We start from the raw sequence: 22782 nt of genomic DNA on the forward strand, positions 1-22782 counted from the left end.
AGTATAAACATTAATTTGTATGAATTTTTCTTATTTTTCCTTATAGTTATGACAATATTTTTAAATTAAAATAGACATTTAATTAATAATAATAAAAACATTTGTATGTGACAATAAAGTGTTCTTTGTTTATACAAAAGGTTAATTTTACAATGAAAGATATTATCGTTCTTCAAGAATTAAAGTCTCTTGTGGGTAAAGATTTAGTTCTTTCATAGTTTGGGCAGCATTAAGTGTTGTTAACTATAAAACATAAATAAAATAATTGTAAGAATGATAAATTAGTTATAAGAAATTGTAAATATTTGTGTTGAATTTGGTAATATATTTATAAATATATATAAAAAAAATTACATATTAAAGAATTCTACTTACATCTCTTCTTGGCCAGCTTGATATCACTTTATATTCTTCTTGACTGAAACCATTTACATAAAGGTAATCAAATATAACCTAAAACAAAAAATAAAATGAATCAAGGCCATTAACCATATATACAGAGCTATGTTAAATATTACAATACATTAGCAATTTAAAAAAAGTTGATAGAAATTAACAAAAGATAATTTGTAAATATTCATGTAGGTATCAAATTTATTATAATAAACACATTTTTTGATCTGTTCTTTGAGAAAAAAAATCTTTTTTTTTTATCAAAAAAGTTACACTTAAAACATTTAAGAATGCTGAGGAAAATAAAGTTTGATATCAAAACAATCCTACAATAATTTACCACTTTAACTGTATTATTAAAATAAAATACTATGCTCTTATATTTTTCTTTTGATCTCTACTTAAACATTACTGTTGAACTTACTTAAAATCATTTAAACGTTATAATTTTTTAAATTAGTTAAAATTGTAAGCAATTAATAATTATGAAAAATTATGATAATCATAAATTTAACTCAAGCTAAGATACATTAACTTTTTTTAAACTACAATTATACAGTTCTATAGACATTATAAATTAAATGACATTTATAATGGTATATTACTTTTTTAAATTAATTTTTTTGTTTAAGATTTCCTTAAAGATACATACTTGTAAACTTTCAGAGGACAAAAATCTTCTCTCTAAAAATTTTCCAAGAGGTAACCTAAAGCGAATCTTGGATACATCATCACCAGGTTCAGGTTCTACTGGCAGGGAAGCTTCAATACGTTTTTTTGTAGCCTAGTAAAAAAAAAATTGATTGATTTAAAAATATTATATTTGTTGCATAAATGTAACTCGGGGTATATTTAGTTGATTCATAAAATTAAAAAAAAAAAAATTATGAAGAATCATTTTATTATTGAAATGCTCTATGTAAAAACAAAATAACTCAATTTTTCAAGAAGCTGAAAACAATTATACACTTTTATCATATATTATCTTACCAACCAATAAATTTAAAAAAAAAAAACAAACATTTTGAAAAAAAAAAAATGGAGTTATCTTGTGTTTACAATCATAACTATAATTACTGAACAAAAATAAAAAATATTTATGAAATAAATTTCTTAAAAATTTATTTTGATAATTAATATTATAATGTGTCTTGTGTTTGGAAATGTTCAAAATTAACTGAAAAAATGTCTATATTATATATAAAATCTGTTAATGTTTATAAAAATGAATATACTTCTTTTTCAGCTGCAGCTTGTTTTTCTTGATATTCAATTTGAGATCGAATAGCTTCTTCTTCCATTTCTTGCATTTTTTTGGCTTCTTCTTTTGCTCTAAAATTTTTTCAATACAATTACACTTGTATCATGTAATATTTAAGTATATTAACCTGTCAATAGCTAAAGATTGTTGATAAGCTTCATCTTGTTCTACTTTAATCATTTCTCTTAAATTCCTTTCACCTTCTTCTTTAATTTCTACCTGTTGCTGCATAGCAAACATTTCTTGAGCATTTATGAGACTTGACAATAGTTCACTTATATTACAATCCCCTACAAGAAAAAATACATATTTATATATTTCTGTATAAAAAAAGTATTGAAATAAAATTATTATTACCATTAATGACTGATAAAATTTCAGTATTGGATCGATTACGAGTAATTAATACTAAAGCTGGAAGTCTATTTACATCAATAGCTCTCAATGTAACTTCAGCCATTTGACCAAGTGCTTGAGAAGCAGATTGTAGTATTCTAACAAAAAAAAAAGTTTTGTAAATCATGTATATTATTAAAATGAACAATTGACTTACCGATTTCTATTGGATGTATGAGTCATATCCCAACCCCAAACAAGGAAATTTGCATTTAAATATTGAACCACGGATTCAAAACATAATAGCTGTGTACAAAACACATTTGATAGCACACTACGATCATGATGTAAATAAACTGCTAATAAACGTTTCTAAAAATTTATATAAAAATAAATAAATTCTCATGATTTTTGAGATCATAACATTTACCAAGTATAAATTACTACCATTTAGTATAATATATATATATATATATATAATATAATAAAGGAAAGAGTGTACTTACATCTTTAGCAGGTTTGAAACATGCAATTTTTATAGCTTGATCTAGAGTACCTAAAAAAAATTCTGGTCTCATATCACCGTAACGATTTTGAAATTCTTCTACAAATTGTATCACTCCTGCAAGTTCATCATCTATATCTTCAGAAACTAAAAAGTAAAAATAAATATTCTAATTCTGTATAAGTATATTTATAATATACACTAGTGTACAATCAGATAAATAAAATAATAGCTTTCTGATGATAACTTAAAAACAAAATAGTTTGGGCTGAAGAACTTTTAATTCATAATTTCTTTATAGATGGTTAGGCTCGTTAAATTTTTTCACTAATATACTGAATATAATAACAGTTCTAATACAATAGGAGTATAGATGGTAAAATATATCTAACTGTCAACTCTTATAACTTATGATACAATTAAAATTTCGTAGAATTTTTTCTTTTTAACATTTTTTTTCTTTTAAAACAATGTTCAATGAATATTTTTTTTAATTTTAAAATAATTATTTTTCTAGTTTTTTTTTTTACAAAAAATGTTGATAGGCTAATAAAAATTTTAGAATAAGTACTTTTTGGGTTAAAAGTAAATTAATACATAGAGTGCATATATAGCACGAGTGAAGTATACATTATAAATATAACTCCGTAGGAGCTGAATCCACCTATACTATATACTTATTATATGTATAAAATGCTTGTAACTTAATAAGTACTAATGCTAAATTTCATCTATAAAACTTTGGTAAGAATAAACAAAAAATAGTTTTTTTGAAATTTCAAAAAAAATTATTTTAATTATATATGATATATATATTTATATTTTATTATATATAATAATTATACATAAATGCTTCAATGCAAATTTGTACAAGGTGCGTAATTTTTGGAACAAATCTTTGGATTATTCCTAAAGCAACGTCAACTCTAATTTTTTTAAATTATATCCTGATTACTTATCCTAATAAGTTTTGTGATTTATAAGTATAATATATGAAAAAATAATTATTATAGTAATTAAGTATTGTGTGAAATTGATTTTCAATAATTTAGTATTGTTTTTTATAAGGGGAAATTATAAAAAGTTATAAAATTGTACATTTTGTTACCTCTGTGGCTTATGTATATCAAAATTGCAAGTATGGAATTATAAAAATTAATTTGATTTTTTGAAATTTGTTAGCTAATTATAATTTTAGTTATGATATTGAAATTGTAAATAGTCATTAGACATTGGTAAATAGGCTATTTTTTTTTTAAATAAGCTGCCCCCTTCCTTTTAATATACTTATTGGATGGATAATAAAAGCTGCAAAAATTCTCCCTGAAAATATTTATTAACAATTAAATCTTATTAATTTTTTTTTTTTTAAGGGGGTTTAAAGAGGTACTTACCTTACTTTTCTATATGACTGTTTGACCTAAAGTATAGGCATTAATAATTGAAAAAAAATTTGATGTAGAATATTATAACTACACAAAAAAGACGATTTTTACAGAAAAATGTTTTTTGTTTAACTTTGGGAGTCATTTACACTTTTAACTATTATTTAATATGTTTAATAAATGTAGAATTTCACAAACTTTTTCAAAAGTTAAATTATAAAAGTTCTATTTTTAATAAGTATGTTACAAGTTTTGAATATTACTATGTTATATATGACAAGACTTGTCATCTGTAGCCTAGAGCTACTGACATCAAACTAACAAAGAGCAATTGTATTTGAGTGGCCGTTATAGTCATAGTTTTCGATACTATCACTTTTGTCTTAATATATATATATATATATAAATTATTTTAATTTATTCATTTAAAAAAAGTTACAACAGTTTTAAGAAAAAAATGTCACAATTTACCAATTTCAAAAATAATTACATTAGTCATAATTTTTTGGGAAATTTCCCCCAATTACGAGGAATGAGGTAATTTATTATCATTAATATAAATTATCTATTATATAGGTGAAAGCTGAAAAAAAATTGGAGACAGACACAAAAAAGAAAATAATAATAAACATATCATAGTAAAACTAATACCTTTTTAACTTCGTTTGAAGCTAATTTTTTTAATATAGTCTAAAACAATAAAAATAAAAAATATTAACGCAAAATATTCACTGGATCATAAGTTATTAGAGATGTTATAATCTGATGGCACACATTGTATTATAAAGAAGGTGATTATACAGAATCTCAGTACCCATCAATTTATTGTATAACATGATATACATGATTACCCCATATAAACAATTGACTATATCATATGTTAAAATAGTAATAAACCACACTGATTATTATTTATAATAAGTGTAAACAATTTAATGAAAAAATAATTATTGTTGGCTAAGAATTAGAATAACTCTAACTTACAAAATGAATAATTTAAGAGTATTAATAGAACTAATGAATTCTATGTAAGGTTTAACTTACTTAAAGGCCGTATTCTATTGATAATTTCTGTGTCCATAAACATAGCATCTTCATCATCATCATCAATGCCACTTAGTGATTCAGCAGCATCTTCAAATGGATCTTCTTCCGATGATGAAGAAGAGGTAGAGGATGAAGATGTAGACGATGACGGCATTGGAGAGTCACTTGTTTCCATATCAACCACTGACTATGGTAAATATAAATAATATTTCATCAATATGAAATAAGTTAAGTAATGTTTAGTTTTTAATTCAACTTATAATATAGTACCTAAATTATTTAAAATAAAATATTTTTCTATAACTTACACATGAAGTTTATAAAGTCATTGAAATTTTTTTTTTATATTTATAGATTTAACATTTAAAACTTGTTCATAATGAATTAGGAAGAACAATAATACATTTTAGTCTGTCTAATAGTTAAAATAAATTTAACATGGGGATTGATAGTTGGTCATAGAAAGTGTATTGGAAATCTTGTAAAAAAATAGCCATGGTACGGGTTTCGAACTCGCAATCCAAGGGATCGTAGAGACAATCCTTACCATTAGGTCACTATGTTATGATGAGATCCCAATATAATTTAATAGAGGTTGATAACATGATTTGCGGCTGATGGAAACAGTATTTTCATTAAAGAAGTTGTAGTTTAGGCAAATATGATGATATGCCAAATATTTTTTAATTATCAATTCTTCATGCTCTTTTACATAGATACTTGTCAGGAAAGACAAAATATTTTTTATTTGTTTGTATTTTATTAAAATCTATACATATTGAACCTTTAATTCTTATATAAATAATATTATAATTTTGAACTAATTAAAACTTACATTTAATCTACTGTTATAAGTTCTTCTTGTACGTCTTGATACAGAATTTAACGGTTTCAATTTAAAATCATGAACTGGATAATTTATATGAGATTCTTCCAATGTAGTTGTAGGAGTAACAAAATGTGGCCATCCCATCCATTGTTGATTGCTAATTGATAAATGAGTTAAACTTGCAACAAATTCTTTTACATCTTGGACAGTTTTATAATGTGGGAATGTTAATTTGTGAACTTTATATTGACTTGTACTGGTAGCTTCCATTGTAATATTTAAAGTATATGTTTTTTCTTTGGACCTTAAATATAATATTTTTTTTAAATTTTCACTTCATCAACAATAACAATAATATTATTATTAAATATATAAATATAAGTATATGTATGTAAGGGGAAATAGGCAATAGTAAGAACAAGAAACACAGTTTTACCTCTTTTAGAATATTATTACATATATACAATATTCTTTAAATTACATAATTATTACAGATATACAGTGACGAGCAAAAGGGAACACTAATAAGAAAATTTTGAGAAATAAGGTTATAAAAAAACAACATATGTATAATTATATTAATCAAAGAATTAAATGTATTTGTATAACAAAATTAAAGTTTATTAGCTGAAAAAATACAAACAATAAGTAGCGAGTTTCTAGAAAATTAATTTTTAAAAGTACTCACTTTTGCACCGGTAATTATTATAAATATATTCTAGCGTTAATATTTTGTCCACAAGCCTTTAGCTTTTATCACTGCTTCCATTCTTCGTGGCATTCTGTTGATCAATGACTCGCAGTCGTCCACATCAATTTTTGTCCATTCTTCTCTAATTCTTTCCCACAAATTGTCGAGTGAAGTCGGTGGACTGTGGTACTCACTAAATAATTTTTTTTTTAAATATGCCCAAAAATTTTCTATTGGGTTCAGGTTGGGACTTTGAGCTGGCCAGTCTATAGTTTTAAATTTTTGATTGGCAAGTCATTGTTTAAAGGATTTTGCTCTATGCTTGGGGTCATCTTGTTGGAAAATGACTTCATTGTTTGGTATTGGCATTTTTGCGACCACACCTTGCAAATTTCTTGATAGAATGTTTTTATACATATATTGATCCATAGTAGAAACAATTGTATGAATGGGTCCATATGCAGTAAAACAGCTCCATAGCATGACAGATCCTCCACCATGCTTGACCATCTGCTTGATATGGGATGGTTTGAGGCTCTCGCCAGTCCTTTTCCAGAACCAGGACCTTCCGTCAGAGCAGTATCTATTAATTTTGGTTTCATCCGACCATATCACCCTCCTCGAGTCTTTTTCTGTCCAGTGTTTATGATCTTTAGCAAACTTTAACCTAGCCTTCATATTTTTTTTTGGAAATTGCGGGTTTTCTCTTTTTTTCGGCACACACAAAATTTTGTTCCTTGAGAATTCTCGAAGCTGTCCATCTGCTTACTTTTTTTCACGTGTATTGTTGTAATAGATTGGCCGCCATTGAAGATGAAGATGCTTTTCCCGTTTGTAAAAAGTGAGCAAGTCTTCGTCTATCTTGTGGGGTAGTACACTTAGGTCTTCCTTTTAGTCAAGGTAAAGCGTTAGGACAACCTTTATTTTTTATTTTTTGCACTGTCGTTTGGCTGACGCCACACTGTCGAGCCACTTCTCTGGTTGATTGACCCGAATTTAGCATCGAAACAATTTGTGCCGTTTTTTGAGGAGTAATTTTCATGTTGGTTCCTTTCACTACGAAAGACTGATTAAAATAGAAATAGAGTATTCTTTTTGTAATAGAAAGAAATGTAAACAAATCAAGAGTGAAAAAACTCTTTTCACTAGACGTCCTAAAAATAGCAAGTCAAAGACACGCACTATGATTTGGGTTTTTACGTTGTATTAATAATAGGTGCAAAAGTGAGTATTTTTAAATAAACAAACTCTCAGGCCTTTTATCTTTTTCGTGACTATTTTTTGTAAATAAACTTTTGTTTTAACCCCTAGAATATGGATTCAAAAATTTATTAAATTAAATTTATATTTTTAGTTTTGAAAATGCTAATTTTCCAAAAATTTTGGTAGTTGTGTTCACTTTTGCTCGTCACTGTATAAATTAAATAAAACATAAAAATATAAATAAAGAACATTAAAATAACTCAGATACTCATACTGTTGATGTTATATACCATTCCTATTTTCATACTTTGGAAGTGGTGTCATCTAGACTTATAAATACAGAGTGATTGATTTTGGGTAAAATACTCATTTTTTTAAAAACTAGTTTTTATAAAGAAAAATAATTTGGTTAAAAAATTCTACAATATTATGAAGTTAAATAATTTTTTTTTATCTCTTAAATGATTAATTAAAAACTGAATGACATCAGTATATTATATCAAATTTCTTACCTTCCATTTAATGCTCGAGTAGATTCACCTTTACCAGTAGTTAGAGTTAATTTAAATTTATCTGGTACATTTAATTTAGAAAGGGTATCTTTATTTGAAGGGGAATGATTGTTTGGCCAACCATTCAGGAGTTGTTGACAACAAGGAATAGCACTTTCTGCATATACTAATGTTTTAATATCATCTGAAATCAATAAATATGTATGTTGTGAAATCTATAATTTCATATAGTAATTACAAGATATAACACTTTTTTACAAAGATATTAAAATGACAGTATTGATCTCTTTAAACCTTAATAGTTAGTGTACATCATTACATTGAATAATTAATACAAGATAATCAAATAATACCTATTTTTTTTGTTGTCTGGAGAATTTTTAAATACAAATATTATTTTATCTTAACAATTAAAATTTCAAGTATGTTTTCATAATAAATATATTGATCAAAAAATCCTAATATAAAATCAGATTACATATTTTGAACATTTTTAATGTTTTTTTAATGTTTTCTTATATATCAATTAGTTATCATGGAAAATTTAAAGTTGTAAATAATTATATTATTACCAACAGTTGAGCCATCATTGACTTTTAATGTAGTAATAATACGTTTATTTTGTTCAATCTCAATGGTTATCACACGATGATTCTCATTTGATGTTGATGCACTCATGTCAATAAAATCATCTGCAATTGTTACCATTGGAATGTCTGATTGATATGTGCGGCTTTCAGATGGTAACTGTTGTGTATGTTGTGGCATTACATGTTGAATAGCAGCCTAAACAAATTTTTGAATGCAGACTTTGTATTTTTAGGATTTTATTATAGAACTTTATTTACTTACCAATAGATCCCAATTACAATTTGAAAGGTGCATCAAAGCTTCTCCAACATTATCGATTCCGGTGATAGCCTGTGAGTTAGATTAATTTAACAAAATTCTTATAAGATGATTTGATAAAATTATAATGTACCTGAAAGTCGGCTAACATTCCGTTTTTGTCTTTACTATCGTCCATTGTTCTAACTGTTGCACGTTCAATGAATCAACAAATTGTTAATTTATCATGATTATAACTTCAATAGATACCTCTTATAGTGCGAAATAGTCCTCAAAACTTACACTTAAAATCGTGTTATCAGAGTATTATAATCCACGTGAAACTGCAAACTGAATATACTCTAACACGAAAATCGTGAAAAGAACAAAAATAATCATTAGGGGACTATGACAATTCAATGAGTTAACACAAATACACATACAGAACAACAGTGGCGATCAGCTGTTTTTTCTTGGTTCAAAATTAAAGAGAGTGGTATGGTATATCAATTTAAATGGGTATTCTCATCCTGGTGTGTGGGGATATAATAATCAACAGCTGTTCTTCTACAGTGTTGTAAGTAAATGGGAAACAGATAAAGTTTATCAATATATTCTAACGGTTAGTTGCATAGAGATTATTAAAAAAAATAATGTTTATAATAACAATAATAATAATAATGAAACAATATTTTTTTTTTTTTATCTCGTAGAATAATTAATCTCACATGATCCTTCGTTATATTTAGAATTAAAGATTAAAATTTTATAGAATCAATTGTGTTGTTTAAATTACACTAATCTACTCATTAATTAAAACTGCGTTAAAAATATATTTCCCGCCAATTTGTCATTGCAGTTGTTAGATGATGTGTTTATGTGAAAATGTTAATATAACAATAGGTTAAAATATGATTATTCGTATCTGTGTAATTACTTTAATTTGAAAATTCATTAATTTTTGTGACTTCAGTTTAATTATTTTCTATCTTGTTGACTTAAATTTTTACTGACGAACTACTTAATAAAATAAATTCTTAATCCACAATTGAATATTATTTTTGCAGTTATAAGAGAGTGTCGGGTTAAAAATATTTAGGTAATAATTCCCATAAATATAATTGGATTAATAATTAATCTAATTGATTATTAAAGTAGTTATCTAATTATCACAAGATAAATCATTAAATTTATTATTTTATTTCAGGTAAAACTTTTGTATTAAACTCAATTATGACAAAGACTGTGAAAAGAGGTGCATTAATTGTTTTAGAAGGATGTGATCGTTCAGGAAAATCAACACAATGTACTAAACTTGTGGAAAGACTCAACAGTTTGAAGATACCAGCTAAAAAAATTTCTTTCCCAGACCGGACTACTTCAATTGGGTCAATCATAGATAAATATCTTTCTAGAGAAATTGATTTGCCAGATAGAGCTATTCATTTATTATTTAGTGCTAACCGCTGGGAATTAGAACCAGAAATTCGGAAGCAAATTCAATCGGGAGTGACCTTAATTGTAGATAGATACTCATACTCTGGCATTGTATTTACAAGTGCTAAAAAATGTGTTGACCTTGGTTGGTGTTGTGCACCTGAAAACGGTTTACCAAAACCAGATTTGGTTCTATTTTTAAAACTTTCATTAGAAGAAATGTCAAAGAGAGGAGGATTTGGAAATGAAAGATATGAAAATATTGATTTTCAAAATGAAGTAGGTAAAACATTTGATAAATTGACAGATGATTTTATTCAAATTAATGCATCAAAAGACATTTCAACTTTAACTAATAATATTTTAGAGATTGTATTGAAAACTATTGATAATATTAGTTGTAAACCATTAAAAGAGTTAAATTTCAATGAAATAAAAGTGAAACAAAGTAATATGTATTAACGCTAAAGATAGAGATTAAATTATATAAACTTAATAAATTAATTGTATAATTTAATTTTGACTCAAATGAAATATCTATTAAAAGAAAATTTGTTTCTATTTTAATTTAAAATGTTTAAGGCTATTTTGTGAATGTGTGTATTATTATAAATTATGAAAATTTTCTATTTGTAGAACTGAATTTTTAAGAACAATTTTGTTTTTTAACTTAATTGTTGTTAAAACTATTAGTCAAATTCATTATTTTAAATTGATTATTTAATTGTATTTAAAATTAATAGTTATTATTAGTGGTATTAATGTGTGACATTGATTTTAAAAATTGAAATCCTAATCATTATTCTTTTTTTTAATGTAATTATCTTAATATTGTTTTAAGTTATTTAAAAATATAGTGTTGAGTTAATTATATATTTCAAGATGGATATTTTATTACTTTTGATATGTTTATAGACATAATTAGGAGGTACCGGGTACGAATATGTTTTATAGTTGATAACCATTTTATTTTTTGCTCATTCCAATTAGAAAAAATAATAAAGTCATTGGAAGTAACAAAATTAAGCATTCTGGGCAGTACAATCCTTAAATGAATCCCCTTTTCATTACTGAAGAGATGAAAAATAAATAAATTAATTACATATTATTGTAGAATTATTTAGATCAAGTATTTTTATACTTTACAAAAATTAAAAATTGTCTAAGGAAATGAGTGTCTTATCCTTAGTTAATCACTTTGTATATATTAAATATAATTAAGATTATTAAATTAATTATTAACAGTTAATAAAATTAGTGTAAATTACAAAATTATAACGAAAAATGCGGAATTGATTCTAAAAAATGAGATTTTAGTGGTCAAATAAAATTTTTTCCTTTTTAAGTATGTTTTTAAAATAATATTAAAATAAAACTGTGTTAATTAATATTTAGAAAAAAGTAAAGGCTCTTATTTTTTTCTAAATTTAAAATGAATTATATAAAACCAGTATATAGATTGCAATAAATAGTGTGTTAAGTCTAACATTACACATTTATTACATAGAAACACTGTACATATTTGATAATCATATGATAAAGAAGTGGATGATAATACATTCGATAATAATTTACATCTCTGTATATCAATATTGTGTTCATGTTGATATTAATACTAGAGTTAAAATTTACGTTACATACTTTTTATAAACAAAGTGAATTTATGTAATTGAAATACAATTTATGTCATGTAACTGATTCATTCTTTTTATAAACGATTCGTCAAGTAATAATGCCTGACAACAATCCAGTTAATGACCAAAGGATACCTTTATTCTTAAGAAAACTTTGGACCTTAGTTAACAGCCCTGATACTAACAATGTCATAACTTGGAGTAAAGTATGTTCATATTTGATTAGCAACATAAAAATTTCAATTTATATTTTTTGTGAAATGAAAATGCGTTCACAATTAATAACAAAAATAATATATAACCTTATTCTTTAGGAAGGAGACAGCTTTATTATAAAAAGTCAAGTAGCATTTTGTGATGTTCTTCCAAGATATTTCAAGCATAATAATTTTATGAGTTTTGTTAGACAGCTACATATATGTAAGAATAAATTTTCTAATGTGGTATACGTAAGAAGTAAAATGTCAAGTATCTTATGGAATACTTTTTAAAATAATTACTTGATAATTTTGATATAAAATTACAACATAATAAGTAAAAAATAATTTTTATATATACATAAATAATTGTTAGTTTAAAATTAATAAATATTTAAATTTACATTATTTATTAAATTTAGTATTTGTTTAAGTTTAAATTGTTATTACCTTTGGAACAAGAACAACTGTACTTATTAATAAAATATTTATCATATACGCATATAATATTTAAGTATTATTTTATACAACTAGTCTAATAATTAATTTCAGATGGTTTTAGTAAAAGAATATCTGATGTAGATCATACATCTAATCATGGATCATCTTCATCGTGTGAATATGCACATCCTTATTTTCAAAAGGATCATTCGTGTTTATTGTTATCAATTAAACAAAAAAGAGGAGAAAAAGTAGTATGTAGTTTAAATATCTATTATGTATAAATGAATCAATTAAAATAAGTGCAATTTAATATAAAATCACTTAAAATAATTTCAAATTTATATAATTGTAATATTTAAAAGTGGCTTATGTCATAGAATGCCACAAGTCTTCTTTGAATTTTATTTAAATATTCTAAAATAAAAATGATATAAAAACAGGAATAAATTTTACTTTAATAAATATATTACCTTACTTATTTAATAAATAGGAAAGTAAATTAGTATAATAACATTATTTTTATATTGCTATGAAGTTTTAATGTGTTTAAATTAATTAGTACTTTTAGTAAAAATAATTTGTTCCTAATTTGTTTTAAATACTATGTTTTTTTATTTTAGCAACAAAATATTAAACCTGATATAGATTCAATTGATACAATTAGTAATCTTATAAAGGAAGTAAATCAAGTGAAGGATAAAAACAAATTACTTGATTCAAAATTCATTGCCATGAAACATGAAAACGAATGCCTATGGCGTGAACTTGCAGTTATAAGACAGAAACATATGAAACAACAAAGGATATTAAATCAAGTGAAATTTAGTTTTTAATATCTTATTTGAATCACTAAATGCAAGAAGGGAACAACATGAATATTAATACAAACATTTTTTTTTTGATTAATCATTTAACCCTATCCAACCTTGCTGTAACTCTGTCTGTCTGTAAAAAAATAATATTATTTCAAAGATTTTACAACTGCTGGGAAATATATTTTGCCAGCCATTTCAAATCTTTCATTTTGCTGTGTTATGTGGGCAAGCTAGTTATAGTATACTATTGGTTGTGACAGAGCCATTGGAATTTTTTTAAAACTTGAAATGATATGAATCTGTTCCATCAATAAATTCACTTATTTTAATAATTACATACTGATTAGATAAATATTTAGAATATTAATTTTTGGAAAATGCAAAATTTTTTATTGTTTGATGTTTAAGAATGTTTTTTCTAGTTAACCATTCTATTTTATTTTTATATAATGGTGTAGAAAACAAATTCGGTAGGTACTAATGATGCTATTTTCAACCAAGAGTACTGAAAAATTATTTTGTATTGTTTGATGATTTTAAATAAGCTCTATGTAATCAACCAAAAAGGAAAAAGATATTTTGAAAGGACATATATGCAGATTCTACATTTGTTACAAATAATTTTTTAGAGTATTTGTAAACTAGAAATGCACTTTGATTGCACTAAGCGATTATTTATCAAAACTGAACAAGGATCTCTAAAAATGTGATGTTATAAAAAATGTAGACATGTTCCCTTCCTACATTTAGTAATTTATTTATAGTATTATTTTTTATTTACATTAAATAATAGTAGACAATTTTTAAAACAAGAGTATTTTGGAGTAATGAAATTTTTATATCACTAAAAATTTCATTTTTTTAGATTTTAGGTTATTTGATTATTTTATAAAAAAAATAGATAGTTTATGTATTAAAAAAACCTTACAGTTTGAACTCAGAATAGTAGGGATCTAGCATAGTGGACTTCAGTATAGATAAAAATTTAACAGTAATTAACATGTTTAGCAAATAATACTTTAATACAAATATTAATTATGAATGATTAGAAAAATAATTGAAAGTATTTAAAAATTTGAATTTTGGTTACAAATTACTTACAATTGAAAAGTTACCAAAATTTTTCATTATTAAAACTTAAGTATATTAAAACTTAAAGTATATTTTAAAAGTTAAAGTAAATTGGTATAATCTTAAAGGACAATTAGCAAAATTTGAATAATAAATATATATTTGTATATTTATGTTGCTGCATTAAATTTGTTGTGTATTTGATTAGATTTCCATAAAATATACATTGAAAAAATATAATTTTTTTAGTATTACTTATACAATTTTTATTAATATTAGTGCATTTTTTAAAAAGTTATAGGTAAATAAAAAAAATTGGCAAATTTTAACAAAAATTTTAGTTTTTATTTCAGTGATCAATTACTTATGAAAAAAAAGAAAGTTTCTCTCTATTTTAATATTGCAGTTTATTTAATATAAATATATTATTAGTTTATTTATCAATATAATTATTAAGGACGCAAAAGTTCAGACTGCAAGAAATTGCATTATTTTTTTAATTTATAGACATTAAGTTTACAGAAATGTTTTCTTTTATCATTTTAAAGTAATTTTGACCTAAGTTTAAAGGTTGCAAATTTTTGGAATATCAAAAATTAAAAAGAAAAAAATTGACATCATTTTTACTTTCCACTTTACTTTTGTTACTGAATTACCAAAACATGTATATTATCATTAAAAAAATTCTTAGTGATTATTCTAGTTTTCAAAAAGTTTTTTAAAAGTAATGTGAAGATTAAAAATATCAACATTGACATTTTTATAAAAATTGCATTTTTTTGAGAAACTTGCCTTTATTGTAGGAATTGAGTATATTTTTTTAAAATTATGGCGCTGAAAGCTTCAATTAGTTACATTTTTTGATCTTGTGATGTGTTAATAAGCAAAATTAGTCCATTAGTTCATTAGATGAAGTGTTACTATGGACACACACATAAAAAAAGACATAATATAATTTAACCGATACCTTTTTGGCTATGCACCAAAGCTCAATAAAATATGTACTAAGATTTTACTCATTTATTCTGGAATAAAATTGAAAAAATTTTGTCAGTTAATTTACATAATTTTAGCATATTTACATAGCTAAAATTATTTGTTTTTTTTAGCTGATACAATTCCTTGTTACTCTACGGCAACCTAGAAACAATGATGCATTATGTAGAGAAGTGAAAAACAATGTTAGATATGTACTTCCCATCATGCATCACAAACCATCTGAAAAGGTAATACTGTTTCAAAATAAAATAAGTATAAATATTTTATGCCATCAACAACTTTATTTATGAAATAATTTAAATCTAAAAAAATAATTACTATTTCTTTTTTTTTTATTTTCATATTATAGAACACAAAATATAAGCCTTCTACTTCGTCAGGACCTGTTATCCACGAACTAGACCCCTCTGACATTATAATAAATTCTAGTGATAATGAAAATAATTCTGTAGCTATTTTCAAGTAAATTCTTCAAATAAATTCATTATTGTAATTTAACAATCTACAATGTTTTTCAATTTGTTTTTAGTGAAGTTGTTGAACCTGAAGATGTTGTTTTAAGTCCTTCTAGTGTGTCACAAATATTAAGTAGTCCTAGAAGTTCAATAGCTGAAGAAGTTTTACTTCCAAATGAAGTTATAGCTAATTCTCCGCTTGATGATTTGATTAGAGAAGTTTCCGTTTCTCCAACTGATGATTTATTGGAACCAAAATCTACTTTCATCCCTATATCCTCCTCTACTTCTATACCTGATACAGCTCCGTTATTTAATTCATCTGGAAAAAGAACAAAACATGATAGTTCCATAAAAAAAAAGCCACATATTTCAAATGAAACTAAGAGTTTTAAAGTTGAGTCTTTAAGAAACCCATATATTGTAAATGTTGAAACTGATGGTAATAACCCTCCAGTTATATCAATTCCTGATACTGAAGTTTTAGATCCAGGCGTGTAAGTACTTTTTTACTTCCTAATATAGTTTTATTTAATAATTAAATTAAAACAACATTACATTTTCCTCTCAAAAAACTATAGTACTTATTATATTTGTAAATAATACATGGTAGTCAATTGTTTCTAATATAAATTATTTTTGTGTTTGACTTATCAGCAATTTGACCTATTGAGAATATATTATTTAAATTTTTAATAAAATATTTTTATAGTTTTCTGTAGAATGTTAAATAATAAAATTAATTACTCAGGTATAATGACTATAATTTAAAGGAATCAACATTTTATTTAGATTTTTTACTTAATAGTAAAAAAAATAGGTTCTCATTTATCTTTTGAAAATTAACTGTAAAATCTACTGTCAGTAATAATTCTTCATTATGATAAATGTGATATTTACTATGGTTTTTTATTCAATTTTAATCTACATATTTATGAAAAAATCATTTAACAAAATGTGGGGGTATTATTCCTAATAAATCACACTATACAAGAAAATTTATTGGTGATAAGACTCTGATTTTCTTACAAACAATTGAACATTTTAAATTTTTGTAGAGAAAAACATGGTTTGATTTAATAAATTCTACAATAATATGTTGTTTAACAATTTTTTTTTATTTGTTCAGGAATTAAATACTTTTACTTTTTCAGGAATTAAATACTTTTTTATTTTTTATTTATTTTCTTAAATGTGAACCCCTATTTTTATCTATATAATATGATAGAAAAAAATTTACAAATAATTTTGTTTCCATAAATTTTTTTCTGATCAACCGTTTATTTGTTAAAAATTGTTATAAGATTTGGATTTTAAATAGAAATTTGTCACTAATTTGATTTACGTAATACCGGAGGCAACAATAATTTGTTTCAATAGGTTATAAATTATTTTTATGCTAATTATCAAAAATTTTCCCATTGGTTGTTCAGCAATCACTCATTATATAATATTATATATGACTGTAATAAAACTCAACTTATTAAAATTTTCAATGTGTTACAATTTTTTCATGTCATACATGTTTAATATATTGAAAAAGTAATACTAATTAATCGATGCAGTAATTTTTATTATTTCATGGTTTATAAAAAAATTATTTTTTATATTTTTGTTCTAATTTAATAATCTAAATTTAATTTGAATACTTATTGATATATAGAAAAGAAATGCGACTTATAATTAAAAACTATTAGTTAACTACTTATAAAAGTTTCTTGAATTATACCTTTGACAACTATAATTTTTGTTACATTTATAAATATTTTATAAATTTGTGTTAACAGGTCTATTCCTAATGATAATATTTTATGGAATGAAATAACTCCAGAAAATAATATGCAGCTTGCTAATCCAGAACCAAGGCAAGTTATAACACATAGTAACAACAGTTCAGTGTCAACTGATTTTCCTTTAATTATAGAAAAGTATGAAGTTTATTTTATATTTTCAACAAAAGTGAATGTTTAGAAAATATTAAAAAACTTATTAACTTTCAATAATTTGTATTAAAATGAATTACATAATTACCTTTTAAAAAGTTACAAGAATTAAATAACTAACTAGTTTTTATTTTATTGATTTTTGTTTGGATATATTAATGATATGTAATAATTTAAACTGTTATATATTTCAGGGAAAGTGTTAGTAAACATATTGATTCTGTTCAAGCAGATTTAGAGAATATATTAAAAGGTTTAAATGATAAATATACATTTGATGCCAACACATTCTTGAATGTAAGTAATATTCCCTGAGACTTTTTATTTAAACTATTAGTATAATTTTAAGGTATCAGTATTATTTGTTCAAGTATTAATTGTGTGACAATATTGAGTAATATTTGTAAATATCATCCCCTTGAATGTTACTTATCTTTTCAGACCAGAGGCATATTTATGAGATGTCTCAAAGGACATGACCCTCAAATAAAATGTATACAATGACAAAATTTTTGACCATATTTTACTTTTAAATAAATTTTCAATAAAAAAGAAGGGTATCAAAAATAGTAATTGCCTTAAAATTACTAAAAAAATTTCTTCAGCTTTTGTTCACTGAAAATTAGTGATGTTCGAACCAAATTGAATTGAATTTGTGATGTTTGGTACAGTTCAAAAATCAAACTGATTATTATTTTTTTTTATTTTACTAATATAATAAATAATTATGCTGAATTTTTTGAATAATGTAAAAAATGTTTTGTCTGAAAATTATTAAAATTGATGTTTGGTTCAGACTTGACTAAAAAATTCAAAGTTCGGTTTGACTTCAAAAATCAGGGTTTGTAACATCACTATTAAAATTATTAAACCTCTACATACATTGAAATTCTTGTGTACACTTAGCCTGCAATAATATTTTTTGTACATATCTGTTAAAAATTTATAAACAAAGTAGCTGTTGAACTAACACTTGAATTTTATTTCAAATAATGAAATAATTCAAGAAAGTTTTAACATATGTTTTTGAGATTTGTTTTGTACTTTTAATGATTTTGAAAGTAGTTATGAAATAAATAAATAAATTTTGGCAAAGACTTAGATGAAAAATAATAATTTTCCAAATGTTATTTCAAAAATGAAAAATTTATTGACATACACTTTAGATCATAAAAATATTAAGTAACAATTAGTAAGTCTAAATATTTTGTAACTTATACATATATTTTCTATTACGTTAGTTTTATACTTGAAAAAAGTTTTGCAACTCTGTAGTAAAATGATTTCTTAACTCTCATACTAATTTTATTTCAAGTCAAAAATTTTAAATAAAAATCTATTAAAATTAATAATTGAAGATAATAATAAGCAATCATAATACAATTTTATAATAGTAATTTGTAATTTTAGTTTATAAACGAGGATCCTACTAGTTTGAGTTTGCCTATTACAACAGAAGAGCAATTACTTAATGATTGTAAGTATTATTATTATTTTTACTTATTACTTTATACAAATTTGAATTTTGTCATTAATTTACTTGGTTATATATTAAAATATAAACACATCGCAATAATTCTGGAAACTACTACAAAAAATAAATAGAAAAAATATTTTTGGTTAAACATTATAATTTACAATTAAAAAAGAAAATAGTTTTTAAAATTGAGTATTATATTTATGTACAAGGTGATCCATGAATCATGAACCACTCAATTACTTATAAAATAATAATAATTTTATGTTTTCAGTTACATATAATTTTTTATTTATCCACTGTATATTATTTTTTTAGTTCATCCATTATGTTCAGAATCACATTTAGAAATTGCGCTGCCTGGGTACTCAATTCTGCTTTTCATATTGATCTTTTTATTTCTTTTATCAAAAAAATTGATATCGATTTTTTTATTTGAATGACCAAAAAAAAAAGGTGTTCAACTCTATAATTTTTAATTATAATTCGTTTTGCTGTCACGTTGGGTAATTGCACCCATTACTACCTCTCCAAAAAATACAGCCCTGCTTATGTGTTATAGAGGTATAAGCTTTTTTTTTTTAAACAGAAAAATACATATTTAACTAGCTTAAAAACTAGAAAATAATGTATTTAAGAAAATGAATAACTGACTATAAATTTTAGACCAGTATTTCAGAAGTTATTAACAATTTAAAATAATGACTGGAGGTGGTAAGTGGGTGCTGTTTTTTTATCACTATACAGGGTGTAAATCTTTCGAACCATAGTAATGTATGGGCGAGTATGCTGGTAAAGTGTAAAATAGGACCTCGTTTTTTTTTTTTTTTTTTTTCCAAAATTGGAGGAATTTTGGAATAACCCCCCAAATTTCTCTAAAATTAAAAATAAATCATACCACAATATTCCCCGCGAAATTCTCATACAAATTGAGTGGTCACTCGATTTTTTGTAACTTTTGCGCCCTCCCCTGAACTTTGGGTTCAAAGTTGGAAAAAAATTTCACATTAGTGTGACCTATCAATTTGTATCGTAATTTTACAGGGAGTCCTGTGATGTAGTTTATTTTTAGTATAAACGATTAAATAACAAGAAAAACCGAAAAAACTTACAAATATGTAATATTTATGCATTTTTATTGCACAAAAAAAGAAGCTATATTTTAAAGGTTATCTAATATTATGTGCAACTTAATAAGTGACTATTCAATAGTGAACAGTATTTTTCGAACATTTAAATAAACATTAACAAGCTCAGTGATGTACCATATTCTCATTATTGATTAATTTCGGAAAAGAGTAGTGTGCCGATTACATTAAAATAATTATTTCTAATTATCCTATTGTAGTAAAGTTAAAAATATTCATTTCAATAGTATAATTGTTTTATTTTCGGGACCTAAAAAGAAAAATTTTTATAATTTTATAACAGTTTCAATGATAAAAATTATAATCGGTTTGAATAAATAATAAAAGACGAAATAGACTCATGAAATTAAAAAAATATCACATTATTTGTGGGTTTTTCGGTATTTCTTATTATTTAATCGATTAAACTAAAAATAAACTACATCACAGGACTCCCATTGAAATTTCAATACAAATTGATAGGTCACACTAATGTGAAATTTTTTTTCCAACTTTGAACCCAAAGTTCAGGGGAGGGCGCAAAAGTTACAAAAAATCGAGTGACCACTCAATTTGTATGAGAATTTCGCGGGGAATATTGTGGTATGATTTATTTTTAATTTTAGAGAAATTCGGGGGGGTTATTCCAAAATTCCTCCAATTTTGGAAAATAAAAAAAAAAACGAGGTCCTATTTTACACTTTACCAGGATACTCGCCCATACATTACTATGGTTCGAAAGATTTACACCCTGTATATTATTGGTCTCAATTAATTAATAGTAGATAAATCAAGTATTATATGTAACTAAAAATACAAAAAAAGTTCTCAAAATTATTTTATGTGTAATCAAATAGTTTATGTTTCACGTATCATTCTGTATATATATATATAATATCTTACATTTACCCTATAAATATTTCAATTCCAGAAAAAATTTTCAAAAAAGAATTTCTATACATTTAATTATAATTAAAAAAATTATATTGTATCAATTACCATAAATATATAAATAAAATGTATTTTAATTTTTGTCTATAATACTAAGTATAAAATGATATATCTTCACAATTTTTGTATTATTATTAAATTTTTATTTATGTTTTTAGCTAAAAATGAACTAAATGTAACACATGACAATCAAATTGTATCTTGTATGTCACCAAATACTTATGACTTAAATGATTTAATGAGTGCATCAGTGGATTGGTCAGTACCAAGTACTCCAATTTCATTTGAAACTATAGGTGAAAACAATGATGTGTTAAATACTCCAGTTATTGGTGATCCTATGATGAATGCTGATTCATATTTTACTCCTTCAACTAAACCTGCTAAAAAGTAGTGCCACTTTCGTGAAATATTATTTTCTTCTAATACTATTTTATTTTATTTTATTTTTATGTTTAATTGACTATAACTATATTTTATAAAATCAATTTACAAAACTGATTTATTTTAAAACAAATTATATTACAAGAACAAACACTAAAGTTTAAAAATATTATAGCTATTTTTTTCTGGAAAATCTCAGTATGCATATAAGGATACTTATATGCATTTTTTTGTAAAGTTTATTAATTCTTATGTTATTAAACAGTTAAACTTAATTTCAAAGTCATCTTAATATATAGTTGTATTATAAGTGTCTATGTAATAAGACCCATTCAATTTTGCCATGTAATGTTTTATTTGATATTTTTTCAAAAATCCTAATTTAAAATTGTAAAATGTATAAATATTTACTTGAAATAATTCATATTTAAAAAATATATGGTTTGGATTATACATGGAATAATTAAAAAAATAATTCAAACTAAATATCAATATAAATCTCTAAAATTTTTAAAGTAGAAATTGTACTTTTAAGATTTATTCACGACATAAAAACATAAGCATATTAATATTTATAAATTAATGATAAGAGTAGAAAAAACAAATTTATTATAAATAATCAATTGTACATAATTTTTGTTTGTTATTAATAATTATTAATATTATTTGTATTATTATTATTATTATGTATTGTTTTAATGAATATTATTTTTCTATTATGGGTGATAGAGGAAGGTAAAAGTTTCTTATGAATAACGAAATAAAATTTTTAAATAATTAATACTGCATCACAATAATTATACTTTTATTTAGTTAAATTTTATATACATTAAAACAAAATGAACATTTATTAACACA

General features: G+C 23.8%; 3 protein-coding genes across 4 annotated transcripts; 2 read left to right on the forward strand and 1 right to left on the reverse strand.

The window, feature by feature from the left end:
* Positions 1 to 2: 2 nt before the first annotated feature.
* LOC126903762 (FAS-associated factor 1) lies at positions 3 to 9435 on the reverse strand. Its single transcript, XM_050682228.1, has 14 exons — positions 9145 to 9435; positions 9015 to 9083; positions 8735 to 8948; positions 8163 to 8346; positions 5763 to 6060; positions 4925 to 5114; positions 2497 to 2642; positions 2208 to 2362; positions 2012 to 2148; positions 1782 to 1944; positions 1629 to 1725; positions 1046 to 1177; positions 376 to 453; positions 3 to 243 (listed from the first exon to the last, which is right to left on the reverse strand). The coding sequence occupies exons 1-14, from the start codon at positions 9187 to 9189 to the stop codon at positions 163 to 165; spliced, it is 1989 nt and encodes a 662-aa protein (XP_050538185.1). The 5' UTR covers positions 9190 to 9435; the 3' UTR covers positions 3 to 162.
* A 271-nt stretch (positions 9436 to 9706) lies between these two features.
* LOC126903764 (thymidylate kinase) lies at positions 9707 to 11302 on the forward strand. The gene is made up of 2 exons (XM_050682231.1): positions 9707 to 10089; positions 10198 to 11302. Exon 2 carries the CDS (start codon positions 10224 to 10226, stop codon positions 10887 to 10889), a length of 666 nt encoding a protein of 221 aa, XP_050538188.1. The 5' UTR covers positions 9707 to 10089; positions 10198 to 10223; the 3' UTR covers positions 10890 to 11302.
* A 688-nt stretch (positions 11303 to 11990) lies between these two features.
* Positions 11991 to 22278, forward strand: LOC126905720 (heat shock factor protein). Of its 2 annotated transcripts, none has more exons than XM_050685699.1 (11): positions 11991 to 12267; positions 12376 to 12481; positions 12811 to 12953; positions 13323 to 13517; positions 15698 to 15814; positions 15937 to 16049; positions 16117 to 16539; positions 17830 to 17970; positions 18180 to 18282; positions 19396 to 19462; positions 21699 to 22278. In XM_050685699.1, exons 1-11 carry the CDS (start codon positions 12160 to 12162, stop codon positions 21932 to 21934), a joined length of 1752 nt encoding a protein of 583 aa, XP_050541656.1. In that variant the 5' UTR covers positions 11991 to 12159; the 3' UTR covers positions 21935 to 22278. The 2 variants fall into 2 exon arrangements, with proteins under 2 accessions (XP_050541656.1, XP_050541657.1); XM_050685700.1 differs by having other exon boundaries at positions 17830 to 17907; positions 21699 to 22277.
* Positions 22279 to 22782: the final 504 nt, after the last annotated feature.

Source organism: Daktulosphaira vitifoliae, unplaced genomic scaffold (assembly GCF_025091365.1).
Source record: "Daktulosphaira vitifoliae isolate Bord-2020 unplaced genomic scaffold, ASM2509136v1 Scaffold_4, whole genome shotgun sequence".
Classification (NCBI taxonomy): Eukaryota; Metazoa; Arthropoda; class Insecta; order Hemiptera; family Phylloxeridae; genus Daktulosphaira; species Daktulosphaira vitifoliae.

Bases quoted from the DNA above. Each gene is read 5' to 3' on its own strand.
- LOC126903762 (XM_050682228.1), bottom strand. From the start codon at position 9,189: ATGGACGATAGTAAAGACAAAAACGGAATGTTAGCCGACTTTCAG. The intron at 9,084-9,144 runs GTACATTATAAT...TCTAACTCACAG, and splicing joins GAATGTTAGCCGACTTTCAG to GCTATCACCGGAATCGATAA. The intron at 454-1,045 runs GTATGTATCTTT...TTTTTGTTTTAG, and splicing joins TGTCCTCTGAAAGTTTACAA to GTTATATTTGATTACCTTTA.
- LOC126903764 (XM_050682231.1), top strand. From the start codon at position 10,224: ATGACAAAGACTGTGAAAAGAGGTGCATTAATTGTTTTAGAAGGATGT.
- LOC126905720 (XM_050685699.1), top strand. From the start codon at position 12,160: ATGCCTGACAACAATCCAGTTAATGACCAAAGGATACCTTTATTCTTA. The intron at 13,518-15,697 runs GTGAAATTTAGT...TGTTTTTTTTAG, and splicing joins AACAAAGGATATTAAATCAA to CTGATACAATTCCTTGTTAC. The intron at 16,050-16,116 runs GTAAATTCTTCA...ATTTGTTTTTAG, and splicing joins AATTCTGTAGCTATTTTCAA to TGAAGTTGTTGAACCTGAAG.